General features: G+C 35.1%; 1 protein-coding gene across 11 annotated transcripts in view; it reads left to right on the top strand.

The window, feature by feature from the left end:
- The window catches only part of SYNE2 (spectrin repeat containing nuclear envelope protein 2), a 288,295-nt gene that overhangs the window by 85,284 nt on the left and 182,393 nt on the right, over positions 1 to 20,618 (top strand). For 9 of the 11 annotated variants that reach the window (XM_074365411.1, XM_074365410.1, XM_074365416.1 and 6 more), the window contains exons 11-21: positions 1,892 to 2,029; positions 7,154 to 7,318; positions 7,923 to 8,035; positions 8,882 to 9,044; positions 10,536 to 10,614; positions 10,873 to 11,060; positions 12,370 to 12,534; positions 13,401 to 13,550; positions 15,030 to 15,203; positions 17,558 to 17,716; positions 17,998 to 18,171. In XM_074365411.1, coding sequence (XP_074221512.1) covers positions 1,892 to 2,029; positions 7,154 to 7,318; positions 7,923 to 8,035; positions 8,882 to 9,044; positions 10,536 to 10,614; positions 10,873 to 11,060; positions 12,370 to 12,534; positions 13,401 to 13,550; positions 15,030 to 15,203; positions 17,558 to 17,716; positions 17,998 to 18,171 — 1,668 coding nt within the window. The remainder of the gene's footprint in view (positions 1 to 1,891; positions 2,030 to 7,153; positions 7,319 to 7,922; positions 8,036 to 8,881; positions 9,045 to 10,535; positions 10,615 to 10,872; positions 11,061 to 12,369; positions 12,535 to 13,400; positions 13,551 to 15,029; positions 15,204 to 17,557; positions 17,717 to 17,997; positions 18,172 to 20,618) is intronic. The other 2 variants (XM_074365419.1, XM_074365415.1) reach the window with 1 other exon arrangement.

Below are 20,618 nucleotides of genomic sequence, written 5' to 3'. Positions count from 1 at the left end.
GTTTTTAGAAAAAAGTCTTTCAGAGTTAATTATTTAAATACTAAATTAACTCCACGTTTTAGCACTGAGTTCTAGGGATCGAGGTTCTAGAATTTTAATGTGCATTGGGATCACCTCGGGAATCTTGTTAAATTGCAGATCCTAACTCAGTAGTTCTGGGACAGGGCCTGAGAGTCTGCATTTCCCACGAGCTCCTGGATGGTGCTGTTGGTCCTTACAGAGCTTTGAGGAGTAAGGTGTTAAGAGTAGGGACTGGCAGACTGGTCTCTGGGTCCCACCACCTGTTTTGTAAACACCTTGTTATTAGAGTAGTGTCCTGCCCATTAAAGTATTGTTTGTGGCTGCTTTCTCTCAAGGCTGCAGCACAGACCACGTGGCCCACAAAGCCTACGTCTGCTGTCTTTCTGCTTCCCAATCCCCGGTCTAGAGCAGAACCTGCTCTTCGAATGAATATTGAAGGCAAAAAGATTAGGAACTCAGGAATGGAGCCATCCCAGAATCACAATACAGGGTTTCAACCAAAGGGTCCTTTGGGGAGTGATGACTTATGTTACTGTCACCATGTTGAACACAGGCTACATAGCAGGCACCTTGCTGACAAGCGTTTTACATGTTACAACATCTTGCCGAGTGTGGTATTGTTATTCCAGTTTTACAGATAGAGACAGCAAGGCTTAGAGGGACTAAGTGACTTGTACAAAGTTACATAGCTACTGAAAGGTAGAGGCAGGATGTGAATGAAGTCTAGCGTCAAAGCCCTGGCCTTTATTTACATCTTGTTGCTTCTCCTGCATCATCTTGAAAGAGGCCAACAGAAGCCACAGTGAAAGTTCCACAGTCCTGTTTCTTAATACTCAGTCTATGCAACTCTGTGCTCCCCACCCGTTCTCCATCCTCGGTAAGGAGATACTCTCATGGGCACTTAGCCCCTCTAGGCCTCCATTCCCCTATCTGTTAAGGGAGGGAGTTGGATGAATCCAGCCTTCCCAACACTAACATTCAGTGGATTGTGTGACTTTCTGGCCACACCATTCCTTTCGGTTTAGAGCCATTAGGGAAGAAAGGGCCTAGACATTCTCATCTTCCTTCCATCTGATCTACATAGGCTTCTGGGGCTTCCCTCTTAGCTGTGGCCTGAGATATTTTTCATTGACAGGATGCTCAGTGTCCACAGGAAGTGCCCTCCTCTCGCATATGTCTTTGATTTATTAATGTACCACACAGATTCAGGTTTCTTAAAGGCTTTATGAAGTTATTTCAATTCTTCCATTAATTAGTTTGTTCACAAAATGTAATTAGAAATGCTGCCAATAATTAGGGGTGATTTTTCAAACAATATTTATGGAATTGATGACTCACACCAATATCTCAAACACAAACCAAGGAAAGCTTTGTTAATTAAATTTTTGAGGACAGAGACAAAGCATTTTTTGAAATCTGTATAAAATGACTTGGGACGAATTGGTTCAAGTGCAGTTAATCATGGACACTTCAAAGATCACTTAGACATGATGACTGCTGTCATATAATTCTCACTGCCACTCATTCTTATTTTGTTGTGAACACATGTTTGGGGAGGACAAACAAACTCGTATTTTCTGTGGGGCATCATGGCTGGTCCTCTAGGGCCGGGTGGCCTTGCTGCTCCATTCCAGTAGAAATCCAACAATAGTGACATGAGACACACGCTGTGACCTATGTCACTATGAGGGTTCCCAGATCAGGAGGCTGCACTGAAGAAAGAAACTGGTTCGGTGAGAGAATCCTGAATTTTACCTTTCTCTAAGTGAAAATTTAAATATAACCTACAGCTATGGACTCTCAAATAGCGAATTGCATTTTATAAACTGGTTTAAACATTTTAGTCTTTAAAATACTCTTCTATTTGTAGAGCCTGCTCTCCTTCTTGGAGTCATTCAATGAAGGAAAAAACCCCTTTTTGGATGTCCTGTTGATAAGAAGGAATCCAGATGAGCTGCATGAAGATCAGTTACAGTTAAAAGAAGCCTGGGATGGTCTCAGCTACCAGGTTACTGTTACGCTACTAGCACGTTTTCACGAGGCAGCTTTGCTCGTTGGATGAGCACTTTAGACTCCCATGAGGAGTTCTGTGAAAGAGCAGATGCTTCATCAGGAAGTTGGGAGAGCACTTTTATATTTCTCCATGGTCTTGCTTGGGTGGTTGTTGATATTTAAATAGGAATTTATAACATTCTATTTAGAGAAATTACAGGCTTATCCACAGTTTTTATATTTGCCAGCAGTTCTTGGTTTGTGCAGTAGATTATCCATGTTCTGATTGACCTGAAGCCTCCTCTCTACTTTGGACCCGTGTCATGTGTCACTATCAGTAGATGCTTGAAGGGGATTAGGGACAAACTCAGAGAGAACGTGCAAGGATGAATGTGGGTATGTGTGTCTGAATGTATCTGTATAATTTCAGTCATTTTAAATGTATACTGAGATTTGTGTTACAGCCCAGGATATGGTATATATCAGTGTACATGTTATTTGCACTTGAAAAGAACTTGTATTCTGTAGTTGTTAGGCATAGTATTCAATAAATATCAATTAAGACAGAGTGATTGATAGTGTTCAGATTATCTATGTCTTGACTGACATTTGGTCTAACTTTTCTGTCAATTTCTGAGAGAGAGCTATTAAAATCTGTAGAGTCTTTTAATTTTGTCAAATATTTCATCATGTATTTTAAGACTTTGTTATTAGGTGTGTGTATTTATAATTGTTATGTCTTCCTTAATTGACACTTTTACCACTATGAAATACTCCTGTTTATCTCTGGTAAGACTGTTTTTCTTGATGTCTGCTTAATCTGATGTCAATATGATCATTTTATTCTTCCTTTGCTGACTGTTTGGCACATCTTTTTCCCTCCTTTACTTTCAGCCTGTTTGTGTCTTTATATTTAAAGTGCATTTCTTATAGACAGCATATAGTTGGATCTTGCTTTATTATCCACTCTGACAATCTCTGCCTTTTCATTGGATTGTTTAGACATTGACATGTAGTATAATTATTGATATGGTTCAATTTGGGTATACTGTCTTACTCTTTTTTTTTTTTTTTGGTTTATTCCCTCTGTTTTTTGTATTTTATTTGTTCTTTTCCTGTCTTGTTTTAGATTATGTTAATATTTTTAGAATTCCATTTTAATTTATCCATTGGCTTTTTGGTTCTATTCCTTTCATATTTTTAGTGGAATTACAATTACATTCTAAAATTTTGCAGTCTACTTAAAGTTCTACAACTTCTAAGTTATTATACAGCTTCTTATAACATGTACAAATCTTGCAATCAAATCTTTCATCCATTATGCTTCACTGTTTTATATGTAAATATATAAATGACACAAACTTATGTTTTAAAGTCACCAAGACCATGTTATCAATTTTTTCTCAAAACAGTCATATATTTTAAAGAAGTTAAGGGGAAAATTAGTCTTTCATATTTATCTAGATATTTATCATTTCCATTGTTCTGCATTCCTTTCTAAAGATTTGAGTTTCTACCTGAACTCATTTCATTTCAGCTTGAAAAAACTTCCTTTAACTTATCTTATAATGCAGGTCTGTGGATGGCAAATTCTTTTAGTTTTCTTTGAGGTCTTAATGTCTTTGAGGGGGGTGGTAATTAGGTTTGTTTTTTTGTTTGTTTATTAATGGAAGTACTGGAGATCGAACCCAGGGCCTTATGCATGCTAGGCATGCACTCTACCACTGAGCTGTATTCTCCCCCAAGGTCTTAATGCCTTAATTTTGCCTTCGTTCTTTTGAAACATTATTGTTGAGGTATAATGTACATACATAGAATTCACTCATTTTAAATGGCTAATTAAGTGATTTTTAGTGAATTTACAGAGTTGCAACAGAGATTGTGTGGTCTGCAAGTCAAAAATACTCTTTGGCCCTGGAAAAGTTTGCCAGTTCCTGCTCAGGTCTCTTGGCCATCAGGAGCCACAGCCTGTTGTCAGAATACATTTATCGCACCATTTGTGTAGTGTGTTCAACACTAGCACAGTGACTTAAAGAAGCCACCCTTTCAGAGTCCCTGATTTTGAAGCACTATTGCAGCTCCAGAAATCTTCCTGTCGAGTGGCAGTGCTCAGTGCATTTTCAGCTCCTGTTCTGATCACAGCTTTGACCCTGACCCCCGTGAAGGGCAGGAGCTCTCTGTTAATGCATCCTCAACAAAGTGGGAGGAGAGGAAGAAGATACTGTCTGTACAGTTCAGGCTGTTCCAGGCCACAGAGGCCCAGCCTAATTTTACTGCATATGATTTAGAAAAATCACCCAAAGTAATGAGAAAAACCATTAAAAGAACTATTTTGCAAGATTAAGTGCTACAAATTGATAGTAGCTTGAAAATCCATTCCTTAGGTAGCATCCCACTCATTTTCTTGATGTTGCAAAATGAGACTTACTAATTTTAAAGTCGTCAGGTTGTGTAGCAGTCAATACTGTCCAGACAGTTTCTCGTTCAGTTGTTTAAGGACACAAATATCTCAAAGCATCTTAATAAATGGTTTCATTTTAGGCCTGCTATAGGAAATAGCAACATTATGTTATTTTTGACCTGACAAGTCTTATGTAAATTTTCATCTAAATTCAAAAGTAATTTCCAACACTGAGAAAGAAAATGTGGAACCAGTTTTCTGTTAAGAGTGAAAGGAGAGGAATGAAAGGTAAACATTGCCTCTGTCTTTCCTCTTCCTACTGCTCTGCAGAGTACAGCCCTCAGTCAAAAGCCCACATCTGGTTTCATTCAAAATATGTACAGCTCTCTTTCAGCTGAAAAGAGTAACAGCCGAGTTAGAGGTATTGTTCTTTGTTTCTCTTTAGCTCAGTTATTTGCCAGTTTTCTGGGGGCAGGGTTGCTTATTTTTTGGCAAATGCACAAATAATTCATATATATATAAAATAAAAGTACATGCTAGCTTGCTTGTGTTAAAAATTTGTAATAATGAAAGCTTCTTTTTCCCATTATTTTCCAACTGGAGGCCTAATGGCATATAGTTAATGATTTAGGGTTGTAGAGCTGACTTTTGCCATATGCCTTTTGAGAAAGTACAACTGCAAGGCAATTAAAGGAAAACAAAATACTACATGGTATCACTTATATGTGGAATCTTAAAAAAAAAAAAAAAGGTCAAACTCAGAAACAGAGAGTAGAAAAGTGGTTGTCCAGGGCTGAGGGGTGGAGAAAATACGGAGAAGCTGGTAAGAGGGTACACATTTTCAGCTGTAACATGAATAAGATCTGAAGATCTAATATGAAATATGGTGACTATAGTTGATAAATCACACTGTATTATATCATTGAAATTTGCTAAGAGAGTAGAACTTAAATGCTCTCAAAAAAAAAAACAAAACAGATAAATATGTGAAATGATGGATATGTTATTTAACTAGATGGTGAGACTCCTTTTACGATATGTATATATGTCAAATGACCATAATGTGCACTTTAAATATGTTACATCTTTATTTGTCAATTATTCCTCAATAAAGCTAAAAAAAAAAGCAAAGTGAAATGCAAAAACTATAATATTTAATGTTTCTAGTTTATCAACAGTTCCATTTACTGCCCTGAAGGAGCCTAACTTTGTCTTCATTTAACATCTTTGTACTTGGGTGGTTGATTAAATGATTTTTTTTTGATATTTGCCTTGCATAAAGTGGGCACCCAATAAATGTTTTTCAAAATTGATGATGAATCAGATAACCCGATTCTTGAAAAAATAACCTAATTTTGCTTCTTCTTTATTTAAAAGCAAACTTAACTCTAAGAATCATGACAACTCATTTAGTAGAACTATAATGGCAAGAGAAAATACAGACTTAAAACTCATACTTTCAGTATCAGTGTGGAGTTGGTGTTGTTCCGAGTCCTCCCTGGCCCCAGCTCTGTTATGTTGTTGACCATGCTTTACTGTGACCTTGTACTTGTTTGCTTCCCCCACTTCGTGTTCAGGCAAGAGCTATGGCTTTTATTTGTCTGGTTGACCCTCAGGTGGAGAGGGTTGTGTTAAACTTACTGTACCCTTCATGGTACATAGGTCTGGGCAAGGCTCTACTCTTATCCACTTGTTAAATTGTGTATTTGTTTCTTTTATACCAATACCCTCCATCCATCCTCCTTTTCCTAAGCCCACCATCGTGATGTGCTTAATGGGTATCTTTTTGTTTTCTGCGTTCTTGCAAAATGCAGTATTGTATTTCTGTGTCCATGTGTTTTTAAGCTGTATAAATTGGTGTCATATGTTATTCCATTTCTTACTTTCAGTTTTGAGCCCACATACTTAAGGTGCCTCCATGTTGCCACCTGTGTGCATATAACTGCGGCACAGCCCTCGGTGGTGTGTGACCCCCCACAAGTCTCTTCTCTACTCCAGAAGCCTTCTGTCTTTCTACCTAGCTCTTAGCACAATTCATAAATATTTGCTGAATGAATGAATGTGTGAGTGAGTTTTGACAGTGCTTAGCAGGGAGAAAATCCAGGTAGCAGGAGCAGCAAGGGAGACGTGGGAGTGCAGTCAGTGTTTGGGTAAGTGAGTAGTTGGCATTTGTGTGACTCACGTGTGCCCGTAGGGAAGGGTGGGAAGGCTGAGGAAGGCGGGAGTTGGCTGGACTAGGGGAGGGCTTCGGTGAAGGACAGATACTCAGGAGATATGGTAGAGGTATCGAATATGAATATATGATTAGGGCTAGTGAGGAAAATACAAATCTGCGTGCGAAGTATAGTTGTAATGTCAGAAAACGCAAGGGCATACAACATCACACGTTATGGTCATTTAATACAATAGTCTACCCCTGCTTAGAGGGATGTTTTAAATATTTCTGATTTCCCTCCCATAACCAATTATGGATTTATGAAAACATCTGTATTTATTCTTGTGCCCTCTTCTACAGCTTTTAAACAAATTTATCTTCTCAATTGGCAGCTAGCCAAATGATACCTAGAACTAAAAAGTTAACTTGTTGATCACGATTTCCTTGACTAATGGATTAGAGAATTAAATATACCATGTTCAAAGAATTTATTTTAAAGAATTCTTTAAAGAATTAGACATACTGTATGTGAAGAAATAAGCTAGAAAAATGTCTACTGAAGAAAATTAAAATTATTTTTTCAGATTAATGTGTGGAAAACAGACTTGAATAATATCTTGCCCTCACCCCTCAATGAAATCGAAGCTTGGCTCCAGGAGATAGAGGAGCTTCTAGATGAAGATTTGCCAGCCTCCCAGGATTACCGTGAAGCCATGGCCCTAATTCAAGAGAAAATGACTTTATTCAAGGTTGGAAAAGAAAAAGAAATACGGAAAAATCTATACTGTGTTAGACATTGTTCTTTTGGAAGACTTTGTGCTAGAAAGGGAAGGAAATAGAATGGGATTTTGAGGATGGTTTAGATGATTTCCCTGGGGATTTTTGGGACCCAGAAAATACCTTCACTTTCTTTATGAGCGTTGTGCTAATTTAAGGTGGAAACAATAAGAAAAGAGTCCAGTAAGTTCTAAGGCAGCTGTAAAGTCTGACAAAAAAGAAGGGGGGAGACTTTTAAAATGTGGGAGATTGGATTCTCCCTAAAATGATATGAAAGAATTTGATATGTGAGGTTTATAGCATTGGAGCTCATAAAGGAATGGAAAATCCATCTAAAATCAAAAGATTTTGATAATGCTTTTACCAAAGAAACTGCAGTCTGCTTCGCTGTAAAATGTTCCAGTTTAAAACATTTATGATGAAAATATTTGTTCAGAAAATTTTAGTTAGAGAAAGAAAGTGCTTTTTGATTTTTTTTTTTTTTTGAAAAAAGATGCAATGCACACAAGGAGCAAGTGAGATTAACAAACCCTCAGTTACAATGTTTGGCAATAAATCTGGTTCATGTCTTTCCAGAGTCTGATGGATAAATTTGACTGTCATTTGAATGCTCTCCTGGCATTTGAAAATAGAGATGAAAAACATTTGCCGTTGGTACCACCTAGCAAACTGGAGGAAATGAAAAGACGGTTTGTACCAGTACCTTTCACAACTGCTGACACCTTCATGTTTAAGCAATAACATGGGGCAACGGGGGCCAGAAAATACAGATTTTTGGATAATTTCTGACAATTGGTCTTTAAATCTTGCTAACAGTTCCTTGATGTTTTACATGATAGTAACATTATATCATGCTAACATACTATTACTGCCTGGTAGGATGTGGTGGTGGAAAAAGTTCTTGGACTGAGAGTCATAAACTGAGCTCTGTATCTTGGTTTTGTCCAAGTTACTGTGTGTTTCTGAGCATGCTTCCTCATTTGTAAATACAGTCTGTTCATGTCCCCCCAAGGAACCTGGGTAAAATGGGAGGAGGTATATGAAAGCACTTTATAAACTCAAAAAAGCTACAAATATAAAGGTTATGTAATTGATGGTTGTCTACATCATCCTCTCTTTTCTCATTATTCATAAGCAGCTTATTAGAATGATATTAAGAGGGTATTAGCCTTAATAATGAAAGCTATTAATATGTAAACATTGAAATTATAGTTGCATTAAGTTATATGGAAGTTTTCACATTTAGTAAAATATTTTAGAGATTAATGTTATTAGAGAATTTCTCAATGGGGGAACAGTTTCTTAAATCTTAGAAAATGTTTTGTTAGGTTGTTTTGTCTTTAGAAGTATCTGTTTTATATCTCGTCACAATGTTTGTTTTTGTTTCTTTAAAACAAAAGATTTGAGGATACATCTGAGTTCGATATGTATAAAAGAAAAAGTTAAAGCCCCAGTATTTTAAAAAATGCCAAACAGATTTCTCACATTTGGCCAATAATACTAAGTTAAATTCTAAAACCTGCACTGTCTTCCAGAATCAACAATATTTCGGGGAAAAAATTCATTCCACTTCTAGAATTTCATTACTATAAGTGCTCAGTTCTTGCTTTGCTAGATGAAGTGAAATCAAAATTGGTTGCTTGGAACATCAAATACGGGAGCAAAGAATCCGTGGAATTATTGCTGGAAGACTGGCATGTAAGCTGCTTTATTTCATGTCTTAGACAACTGTTCTCCATGGTGCTGGGTTTGCATTTTTCTGTGACACTATTTCCCTTTACTTCTCAGGTTTTGAGATGGGTTTTCTTGGTAGCTTTCATTAGCTTAAATATGGTCTGGAGAAAAGAATTACAGGTAGTCCAATAACAGACGTTAGGAAGAGTAAGAAAGAGAAAACATTATTTAGCACAACAGGGGAGACTGAGTTAACCAGGCTGTTACATAATAGAGAAAGTTTCAACGTTATTCCTTTTAAAAGTTCTTAGTTTCACTTACTGGACCTCCTGTTTGACATTTTTCCCCACTCAAATTCATGGTTTTATTCAAAAATGAAATTTTCCTTAGAATATTTTAATCTTAGCCTTTCAAGTTATAAGAGTGGGAGAAACAATGTGTCTTGTCTTGAGACTTTTCTGGGGGAGGGGTTTAGCTTTTGCAATTTATAGGGGAAGATGCTGCAAATGATTTAAATATGTATGTTTATTTGGTAAATTAAAACTAGAGCATCCTAGCAGTGTCTTTTCTACAGTTAGGCCTTACTATCCTTCTTTCTGTTTTTCTCTTTTTGGAGTGAGGTCCAAAACGAAAACCCCAAGATTGTAAATTTCAGTGCAAAAGTTGAAAAACATGAAGAGAGATTTATTTACAATTTATGATTTAAACACTGTACATTCCTGAACAGAAAGCATCATTCCAACTTAGACTTTAAATATTTTAATTTCTTTTTCCTACTTTGATTTTTCATTTTTCCATTTAAATGCCATACCATCAGTACATGAAAAGTGTCTAATAAATGAGTTTTTAGTTAACTCTCTATTTTTCCATAGCAGAATTTGCTAGCATAAGACACATAATAATTTGGTTAATCATCTTTCTCAAATGTTTTTGTGTTATGGGTGGTATCTATTTATAACATACTCTAATATATCAAATAAAAATTAGTCAGTATTAATAAAAACATGAAATAAAGAGGAACTGATACAAATTATATAATATTGATAAATATGTGAAGTAAGAGATTTTGAAATCGCTATAAATACTTGCCTTTTCTCATGAAAGGAAAACCATTTTAGAACTGTATCACCAGAGGAGGGTATAGCTCAGTGGTAGAGCTCTTACCCCGCATGCACAAGGTCCTGGGTTCAATCCCTGCTACCTCCCTAAATAAATAAATGAATAAATAAATCTAATCCCTCCCAAAACTTTTTAAAAAAGAACCACATCACTACATTAAGATAAACTTTGTCAGGTCCCATACCCACATATTGTTCATACACTTCTGTCTCCTAGACCTTAATTAGCTTTCTTCATGAACTACTTTTCTTTTCCTACCAAAACACGTAGTATTAAAACTGTAAAGAAATTTTGATGCGTAAGTGCTTCATCAGTGTATTTATGTTTCTATCTGTATTTCTTGACACATTTTAAAAAGTGAAAACTATCAGTATGTTTTATTTTTTTTTTCACTAGAAATTTATTGAAGAAAAAGAGTTCCTAGCTCAACTTGAAACTTCTTTTCAAAAATGTGAAGAAATTCATAAGGATTTGGGTAAAGCTATATAATTACTTTTCAATGGAATGATTGTCATTTAACAGCATTTCATTTGTTTAATTTTCTTTATACCGTAAGTGTTTAGAAATTGGTTTACCATATGTGTTTTCTTTGGAAAATTCTTGCATCCATTTTAATATTGTTAAAGTACGTATTTATTTCACCACTGCCAATTAGTATGCAAATATTTTTCTTAGCAGTATTATTTTATTAATGAGAAACTTTTCTAAAATTACTTTCTTGTTATCATTATAGCTGAGGAATATCCAAATATTACTAAACAGTATACGATGGTGGAATATCATTTTTCCATGTGTAGAAAAAATATATATAATGTGAAGTCCACTCTACAGAAAGTTCTGGCATGTTGGGCTACTTATGTGGAAAACCTTCGCTTACTAAAGGCTTGTTTTGAGGAAACAAAGAAGGAACAAATTAAAGAGGTATTTTCAGTCTAATGGCATCTGCTTAATTTTACTTTGTGTTTTGTTTTGTTTGGAGACCCTCGTTTTCAATCCAAAAATGAGAGGCCAGGAAAGGGTAAGCATGACTGTTGGAAAAATTCTGCAAAGTATTGGAAAGAGTTTAACATTCTCACACAATTGCTTAAAGGAATTTTTCTCCTCATTATAGGTTTTATACGCACACACAGCTTTGTTGAAGTATAATTCACATACACAGGATAGCTTTTGGAAGATATATTGCTAAGTTCTTTGGAAAGAAAATAAAAGATGTGGAATACTGACTAGCTTATGTGCACACTGAAAATAAATTGATGTTTTAGAAAGTTTTTTTCCCCATTTGGGTGAATACCTTTCAGCTCTAAAATCTTCCAGACTTTCTAGAGGAGGAACAACAAAATACCTTAGACTTATGTGGAGAAATGTAGAAGAAACTTTGGTGTAATTCGTGGCTGCTTCATTTGCTATTTGTGTAATAATGTGTTTATGATTGTTGTCTGAGGTAGTTTTTCTTTCTTTCATTTGTTTTCTCTTTTGCAAATGAATGTAGACAGCCTCTCAGATTAAACATTTTCCAAATAGAAACTGAAATTACTCAACAAAAAACAGGCTGTTTATATGAAAGTAAAATTTCTGGTACCTGTATGAGTGCAAAAAGAATATTTGAGGGGTTAGTGAGTCATTACTTCTCCCTGGCACCCGTATTGGTAACAGAAGTTCAGATCTTTGGCTTTTCAACAGTTCTTCTGTCATGGAAAGTCTTTTATTAAAATTCACCTTTCTTTGAGAAAATAACACTTTAAGCCTTGCAATTTCCAAACTCTGCTGAGGTGCCCTGATCTGCCAAAGAGAACTCTCGAGATAATTTGAGGGAAACATAGCAACATCTGTCTGTTGGACATAACACAAATTACTACCGAGTTGCTTGGACTCTACTACTGAAAAATGAGAACTGTTAGGTAATTCTTCTGGGCTGGGGAATCCTTGAAAAAATTACTGAGACATTAAGGGGGCCATGAACTAAGAAAGTTTGAGAACCTTTGCTCTAAGCTCATCAGCCACTTAGAGAGAGAGAAGATCAGATGCTTCCTAAAAGTCCAGGACCAAGAGTGATTACAGGTGCCAGTTAGTGATTAGAAAAGAATCGCTAAACCAACAGGGAGGGTCAGAATCTCTGCAAAATCCTCACGCTCACTTTTGCTTACAATCAACCTTGGTGAAGTTCTGTTATGGGTAATAGAAAGATAAATATTATGTCATTAAAATATTACATTGCTTATATGTTATATAGGTTCCCTCTGAGACACTTTCCCAATGGAATCTAGAACATACTACCTTAAATGAAGTGGGAAATTTCTTAATTCAAGCCAGCAATGATGAAGTTGGATCAGCTATTTCCAAAGACCTGAGAAGGCTGAATAAAAGATGGAGGAAATTTATTACAAAAACTCAGGTTGTAAGTTTTTTGGGTTTTTTTATTTTTTGGCAACAGCTTCATTGAGGCATCATTCACATATATCCAGTTGACTCATTTAAGGTGAATAACCCAGTGGTTTTCAGTGTATTTAGTGTTTAGAACATTTTCATCACCTCATAAAGAAACTTTGTACCCATCAGTAGTCACTCCTAATCTTTTCCCAGTGTCCCCAGCCCTAGGCAATCACTAGTTTGCTTTATGTCTCTCAAGATTTGCCTATTCTGGATATTTCACATAAATGAAATTGTATAAATGTGGTCTTTTGTTTCTGGCTTTTTCCCCTTAATGTAATGATTTCAAGGTTCATCCATGTTGTAGCATGTATCAATACTTCATTCCTTTTTATTGGCAAATCATAGTCTTACTGTATGGATTTTATTTATTCATTGATCAGTTGATGAACATTTGGCTTCTCTCTACTTTTTTGACTATTATGAATAATGCTGGTATGACCATGACTGTACAAGTTTTTGTGTGGATGTATAACAGAGATTTCTAGTTGAAATTAATTTACCATTAAAGAATAACATAAGCATTTTTGCCTACCAGATTTCAAGCTGCTTGAGAATATATACTTAGTTTTATTTATCCTTATGTTTCGTATACTGCTTCATAAAAGCACACCTTTAATAAAAAATAATTTTTAAGCTTAAATTATTAAATTGTTCTATTTCTTATCTTGACAATTTATGACTGAGGTGTTATATGGGAAATTTTATAATGTTATTACTAACGGATAAATCCTAAAAATATATTGAATATATTATGTCCCCTTGTTGTTGTTAGTACTCTATCTTACCATAAAAAATATAAGCATTGTATTTCATGACATGAATTTTTTATAGGAAATGAACTTGCCACTTATAAAAAAACAGGATGAGCCCTTTCTTGACAATTCTGGGAATACTCAACTATCTAAAGAAGAAAAAACAACTGTTGATTTTTCAACAGATATGTCAATAGAACTTCCTGAAAATCACAATCAGAATATTATGGTGAGTGGTCATACTTCATATATTTCATTTTTATATAGAAATAATTTAACTTCAGGGGGAGGGTATAGCTCAATGGTAGAGCACATGCTTAGCATACATCAGGTCCTAGGTTCAATCCTTTGTACTACTATTAAAAAATAAATGAATAAATAAATCTAATTACCTTCCTGAAAAAAAAAAGAAATAATTTAACTTTGCTATTTTTCTTTTGAAAAAAAAAACATATTGTTGAAATAGTGGTAAATGTGATTCTTAGATAACATCTAAAGTATGTTCATTTTCCAATGAAATACCTCAGTGGTTCCCACCACACAGTGGTCTTCAGTGTTCAAGTCCTGACTCTCACTCACTGAGGAGTTGCAGTCACAACTTCTGAGCTGTGGAAAGGGAGCTGATATTTCTTGAGATTGTTTCTGACTAGTGTTCAGCAGTTGTCCAGCTTTAGGCTAGCCCCTGGCCAGTGTCTTGCTTCCTTTCTGTAAAATGGGGGAAATATAATCTTTATTTCCTGTTTTGTTGGATAATTCAGAAGATGACTTTAGGTTATAGATAAGGATATGAAAAAGGAACAACAACAACAATAAATCATACACCTGTAAGGTATAACACCTATGATTTTGGAAATATGCCTCCTTCAGAATAATAACTTATACAGTTTTAAAGAAAATAAATTTTAGCTGACTTTGGCTGGTTGCCATTGATGGAGTGTCCATGTTTTTCCACCATGAGAAGACCCTAATCAGAGGAAATCTTGAAAGATCTAAATTTGTGCAATATGCTTTTAGAATAGAAGAATACAGGATATTATATTCATCTCATACATTTAAAGTATGATCTGATTTTAAAAACTGTAAGAATATGTCTATCATGTAAAGCTGGAGAGTATCCACTTACAGGATATTGAGAGATTATTAATGGGAAAATGATTAATTTTGTTGAAATTTGGTTCTGATGTTTCACATCTGCTATTGCTAATAGCTGTATTTAATTAAATTGTATATGAGTTTTGGAAATGTGTTTATAGAGTCAGTACCCTAATTTTCTAAGCTATAATCTTATCTGTTAAATGGAGATAATAGTAATTAACTGATAAGAATGACATTACCCTTAAGAAAATATTTGTGAATAAACTTTTTAATTTTTAAGGTCATATATGCTGTCATAAAGTATTATTATCATTGTCCAAAAACTAACTCTTACATCATTAAAATGTTCATGTTGAATTAGCATTCCTCAGGAAAAAGAGCTATATAACCTTTTTATTTTTTATTTTTATTTTTTTGACATAAAGATTTCTTGTGCATTTTTAACTAACCCTTATAAAGATAGTGTTAAAACACTGAGTTTAAAAAACAGCCATTGTTTTTGAGATTTTCATTGTTCAATCAATTTGCTATAGAGATATAACTTTTAAAAAATGAAGATTATTTTATAATGTAAATGCTACCATTTTCTTAGTGATAATCTCAAATCTTATAGGCTGGGGAAGAAGATGAAAAAGAAAATGAAGAATTTATAAGGCAACTAAAAGTAGCTGAAGAGGTTGAAAAACTCGTTGGACAAGTGGAAATCTGGGAGGCAGAAAGCACATCTGTTTTGGATCTTCTGAGACATCAAGATGATGTAGACACCTCAGTGGAAGATCCTTTGCGGGTATGAGTGTAAAGTATTAAAAAGGCAGCTTTCATAGTTGTAGACTTATGTATTAAGATAAATAAAAAGTTATAAAGGAAATAGTAATAAGACTACTGTTTAAAGTTTTGTTGCCTTTTTTTTTTCTTTAAATGGCATGGAATCTCATCCCTGGATCATTTGCTGTGACTTTGCTTTAAGATAGAGGATAGATTTGAAGACCAGTGCCTTAGGAATCTAAATTCTTGAACTATTTTTCCCAACTACAGAATGGAGGTTGAAACATTCTCTTGTATCAGAGGGCAGTGAGGACATGAGTGAGTTCAGTCTCCTGTAGCCCAGGGCAGCATGAATGTAAGAGGTTGTTAATAATATATAGGAGATTATGCAATCTATGCTTTGAAAGCTAACCCCCTAATTAAGCCACTTTCTCTTCCTTATGTGATGCAGGGAGGATGATAGTTGTTAAAACTCTGTTCGATCTTTATTCGCAGGCAGTCAACTCATTGAAAAGCAGTGAGGCAAGAGCGTGTTTTAATATCACTCAGTTCTCCCGGGAAGGAAGTTACAATTGAGGTTTTTACTGAGTTCCAGTTCAGCTATAAAACTTAGAGAGCATGTCATAAATTACAAGATGGAAAGTTACTGAAATAAAGGAACATTTATGTAATTCTTTTAAACCTACCTTTCTGAAAGATATATATGTAGAATTTTGTGTTTTCATTATTTATAAAGTTATATTTTTTATTGCTTTGAAAATATTATACAAACTTACCTGTGCCATCTGCCAGTGTTTTCCTAGTTTTATTTTTATATTTATTTCTTTGCTGTATCTGGAATTTATTTTAGCAAAAGAAATGAGTGAGAAATGAGAAATTCAATATTTAAAAAAATTTTCAAAGCTGTAACAATGATCCCTCTTATAAATGGTGAAAACACAAACATGCTGGAATATACTTCTGTTAAGAAGAAATTAAGTAGATCTTTATTGGATCAAGATACATTATAATGTAAGAAATGCTAGTTGCTGAACAGTAGGGTTGATGTGATCCTTTTAGCGTTTTTAAAAAGTCGCTTTTTTATACTTTATGCTTTTATATCCATAGAAAAATATCTGTAAGGATATACAAATAGCTAACTCCGTCTTCATCTTGCATGGCTCTTAATGTATTTCCTGGTACATAGTAGATATAAAATTAAATGAGTGTGTGAACGATTGATTAAATTATAATTGAGGGAGGGATGGGAGAGAAGAGGAAGTTTCCTTTATGTGCTGTAATTCTCTATTCTTGTTTGGGTTTTTTACAGGAGCTTTTGTTACATTCATAATTAAAAATAGAAAATCGAAATTACAAATGAATCTGCTAATTTTAGAACATTTAAATAATGCATGAAAGTCTATAGAGGAAAATAAAAAATCATTTTAGTTCCACCGCTCTCAGATAAATAAGATCAACATTCACACAGCTGATATCATGTAATATAATTTCTGTTTTATCATACCTATGCCACCTCTGAGTTGTAATTAAAAAAATTTTTTTTTGCTAATTTGAGAACTGAAAAGTGGCATCTCATTATTTTAGTTTGTACTTATTTGATTACATGTAAGCTTGAAATTTCATATGTTCATTAGCCACTTGTTTCTGTGAATTAGTTGTTTTTATATTTTCTGAATTTTCTTTGGGATTTTGGCATTTTTCTTACTGAATTTGTAAGCTCTTTGGATCATGACCCATTTTCACTTGTGTGGCAAATATTTTTACCAACTTGATGACTTTTAAGTTGTTTATTTTATTCACACAGAAAATTTTTTGTTTATGTAGTCATTTCTATCCCTACTTCTATCCCTAAGGAAAAGGCCCTCCACACCCAGAAAGCAGGTCAATTTTCATGGATAATTTCTTTTTATAGTTTCATATATTATATATAATTTTCTAATTCATCTGACATTTAGTTTTGGTATGTTGTATAAAGCATGGTTCTAAAAGGATTACTCGACAATAGCCATTTTCTTCAATAATTTTTATTGAATTCCCTTCCAACTGATTTGCCTTAGAACAATTTCATTTTGAGGTTAATTACTACTTTCTCAACTTATAGTCTCTCTATTGGCATTGTATTACTTTTAGTCTTTATTTTGTTGAAGTGCTTAGTATATAAAGAATAAATCTATAAAAAATGTGTTGCTGAGAATCTGACTGTATTAATATAAAATTTCAAAATGGTTTTTTAAAATAACATCTTTTAGAATATAAATATGCCTTATTTTGGATTAATAGTTAGCTTTTTATGATCTCCTGATGAGATTGTTAAGGTTAATGTTTAACATATAATCAGAATATTTATTGTGATCTCGCTTTAATTTGTTTTAATAGCATCTTATTGCCAAAGGCTCTATGTACGAGGAGCTTCTGTCTAGAACTGAAGACACTTTACAAATGGATGTACAGACTGTTTCAAGCCAGGAGTCTCTCCAACATGTTCTCACAGCTGGGCTTCAGGCAAAGATTCAAGAAGCTAAAGAGAAAATCCAGGTCTCTCTTCAACATTCCCTGTTTAGTGAATTTAGTCTTTATATCCAAGTGATCAGTGGGAGGACAGGAAAGAGGGGAGGATTGCCCTGTAGTTTGGAAATGTTTTGTAAAGTATGAATTTTGCTTCATATTTTATCTCTTTATAATTTAGACCATGTTAGAAAACAGGATATTCTTAAGCCTGGTGGGAAAATCTGAGTTGCTACTCAAAGAAAATATTTAACTTATGAATTGTGTAAGCAACTGGGCCATGTTAAGTTGAGAATTTTTTGTCATCACAGATCAATATGATAAAATTAGTGGCAACATTGAAGAACTCAACTGATGTTTCCCCAGACCTGGATGTCAGGTTGAAGGTGGAAGAATCACAGAAGGAAATTGAATCCTACATTTCAAGGGCTGAGCAGTTACTTAGCCAAAGAGAGAGCCATAGTGGACTCATTTCACAGTACAAGGTGGGCCTCCTTCAACCATCAAATGTAGGGTATTTATCATTAGCTACCTACAGGATTTCAAATCAGAGTGTTTCCATCACTATAATTATAATAAAGTTATTGTAAGTTTCAAAAACTTCCTAGTTTTATACATTGTTCCTCAGTCTTAAAAATAAACATTCAAATTAAGAATTCTTTTAGTTTCAATTGTATTGTAGCCCCTGAACGAAGTCAGTGGTGTCATGTAAAAAGCACAGCTGATTATGACATGGAGCAAGTATTTAAATTCTCTGGCTTTTTTAATCAATAAAATGGGCATAACCATTCTGGTCCTATCCAGCTGCCAATAAATAAAAATAAGTAATATGAAGAAACTTTGAGTGGTTAAAATTCTCCAAGTGTAATATAGCACTTTTATTATTAAAATGCTTCAGTAAAAGTTATTTATGGACATACGCTTATCAGCAATTAAAGATCCAATGTTTTGTATGGAGACAGTTTTAGGTTGACTTTTCTTTGTTTGATAGGCAGCTTAAGATGGATCCAACTCAAGAGGTGCAAACTACTATGTATAAAATAAATGAGTTCCAAGGATATATTTGTACAGCACAGAAATATATAGCCATTATTTTATAATAACTTTAAAAGGAATCTAATCCATAAAAATACTGAATCACTACATTGTACACCCGAAATTAATATAACATTGTAAATCAAATATACTTAAAAAAGAAAAAAGATATGTCCAAATCAAGACTCATTATTAATTAACACAGTGGCAGGTACTTGGATATGAAATAAGAGTAAAACAAGGTTTTCACCCTTGGACCTGGAGGGATAGAGTAATACGTGTTCTTTCTTTCATTTATTTATTCAGCATTTGACATATTGACTGAACATTTAAAATGAGCTAAGCATGTTGGGGGGAGATAAAGGTGAAGTAAATCAATATTCCCAGCACTACTGTGCCCAGTCCTTTTAGGAAAAGGAGCTCCCCTGGGAGCCTCTCTTCATTGTCTATGTGGCCTCCTGCTCTTGTCTGGGCTAAACCCTACTTTGACTTTCTAGATTGGTCGCTGTACCTGACCCTGGTATCAGCCATTGCAACACTGCTTTTCCCTCAAACATCTTACGCTGTTTGCACTTTGCCAGCCACCAGCTTTGACCAACCCCACTGTCTTTTTTCCTCCTTGGTTGCTGAGAGTGCCAAACTGAACTTAAGAGTCAGTGATTCCTTTAAATAATCACTAGGCTGGATTTCAATAGAACAGATATGGTCAGCTCAGGAAAAAGGGAAGGAAAAGACAAAGCAGAGGCTCCAGGCCCCTTTGCTACGAGAGAGGTACGACAGTGTCGGTTCTCACACCATTTTCCTCTCCCTGAAGGTCTTCCTTTTGGAATTGAGGCCAGGGACTCCCCCTTTTTGTCTCTGGTGTTTAGTGGAGTAGATCCTTTTTCACTGCAGAAGCAGAATCCCTGCCCTGCCAGTACTGCCCTGAGACCCTGGGATGCGTGGGACACGTGGGTGGTAGAGACCTCTGCCGCACGTGGGGCTGGCCTGTCTTCCTTGGCCGTAAATCTAGCATTCCTCACAGCGGCCTTGGAGGTCAGATTGTACCTCTTCTGTAGGAGACCATTAATCAATACGTAATAAGTGTATGAACAAATCCTCACCTGGTTAGTTGTCTTCTCCCTGAGAATTACTTTCATCTTCTCATCTCCTGTGTATTTTCTGCCCCATTCATAGGCCCCAAACTATTTTTTGTTCTGTCAGTCGATGGGTACCTAAGCCAGGTTTCTGTTCTTATACAGCGCATTGCCAGTAATATTGTCTAAAGTAGGTAAGTATGAGGTCAGGGGCAGACACATGCCTGAAAGGCAGACCCCATCTCCTTCCCTGGGATGGAACTGCCATCATGGTTGGCCTTGGACGAAACTTTGAAGTCCGTGATAAGGGGTTGTTGCCTCCTTGCGGCATAAAACGCTTATGCATGAAATTAAATATTTGACATATTAACTCTACCATGAACTGTGTCGTATGCAACAGTGATCTCTAATTCAAGTCGGTATACTCTTCATAGTGTTATTACTTATGAAATGTGTCATCCACTCAATACTGCAGAACTTTAGAGGAAACTTTGCCAGTGGCTCAAAATAATAAGCCTTTTAATTATCGAAGGGGTTGGGGGGGGTGTAGCTCAAGCAGTAGAGCACATGCTTAGCATGCACGAGGTTCTGGGTTCAATCCCTGCTTCTTCTCCAAAAATAAATAAGTAAACTTAATTACCTCCCCCTGCCAAAAAAAACAAAACAAAAACCAACCCAAATCAAAGGGGTAATAAAAATCACTGAGTATTATAAGGAAGTCTTTATCTGGACCTCAGATGTGTAACTACATCTGAATAATAGATATTTGGCAATTCTTTTCAAAAGAATTTGAGAGATACAAAAGGGATATCAACTTCAGT

This window comes from Camelus bactrianus, chromosome 6 (assembly GCF_048773025.1).
Source record: "Camelus bactrianus isolate YW-2024 breed Bactrian camel chromosome 6, ASM4877302v1, whole genome shotgun sequence".
NCBI classification, from domain to species: Eukaryota; Metazoa; Chordata; class Mammalia; order Artiodactyla; family Camelidae; genus Camelus; species Camelus bactrianus.
This window is presented reverse-complemented; position numbering and strand designations above follow the sequence as displayed.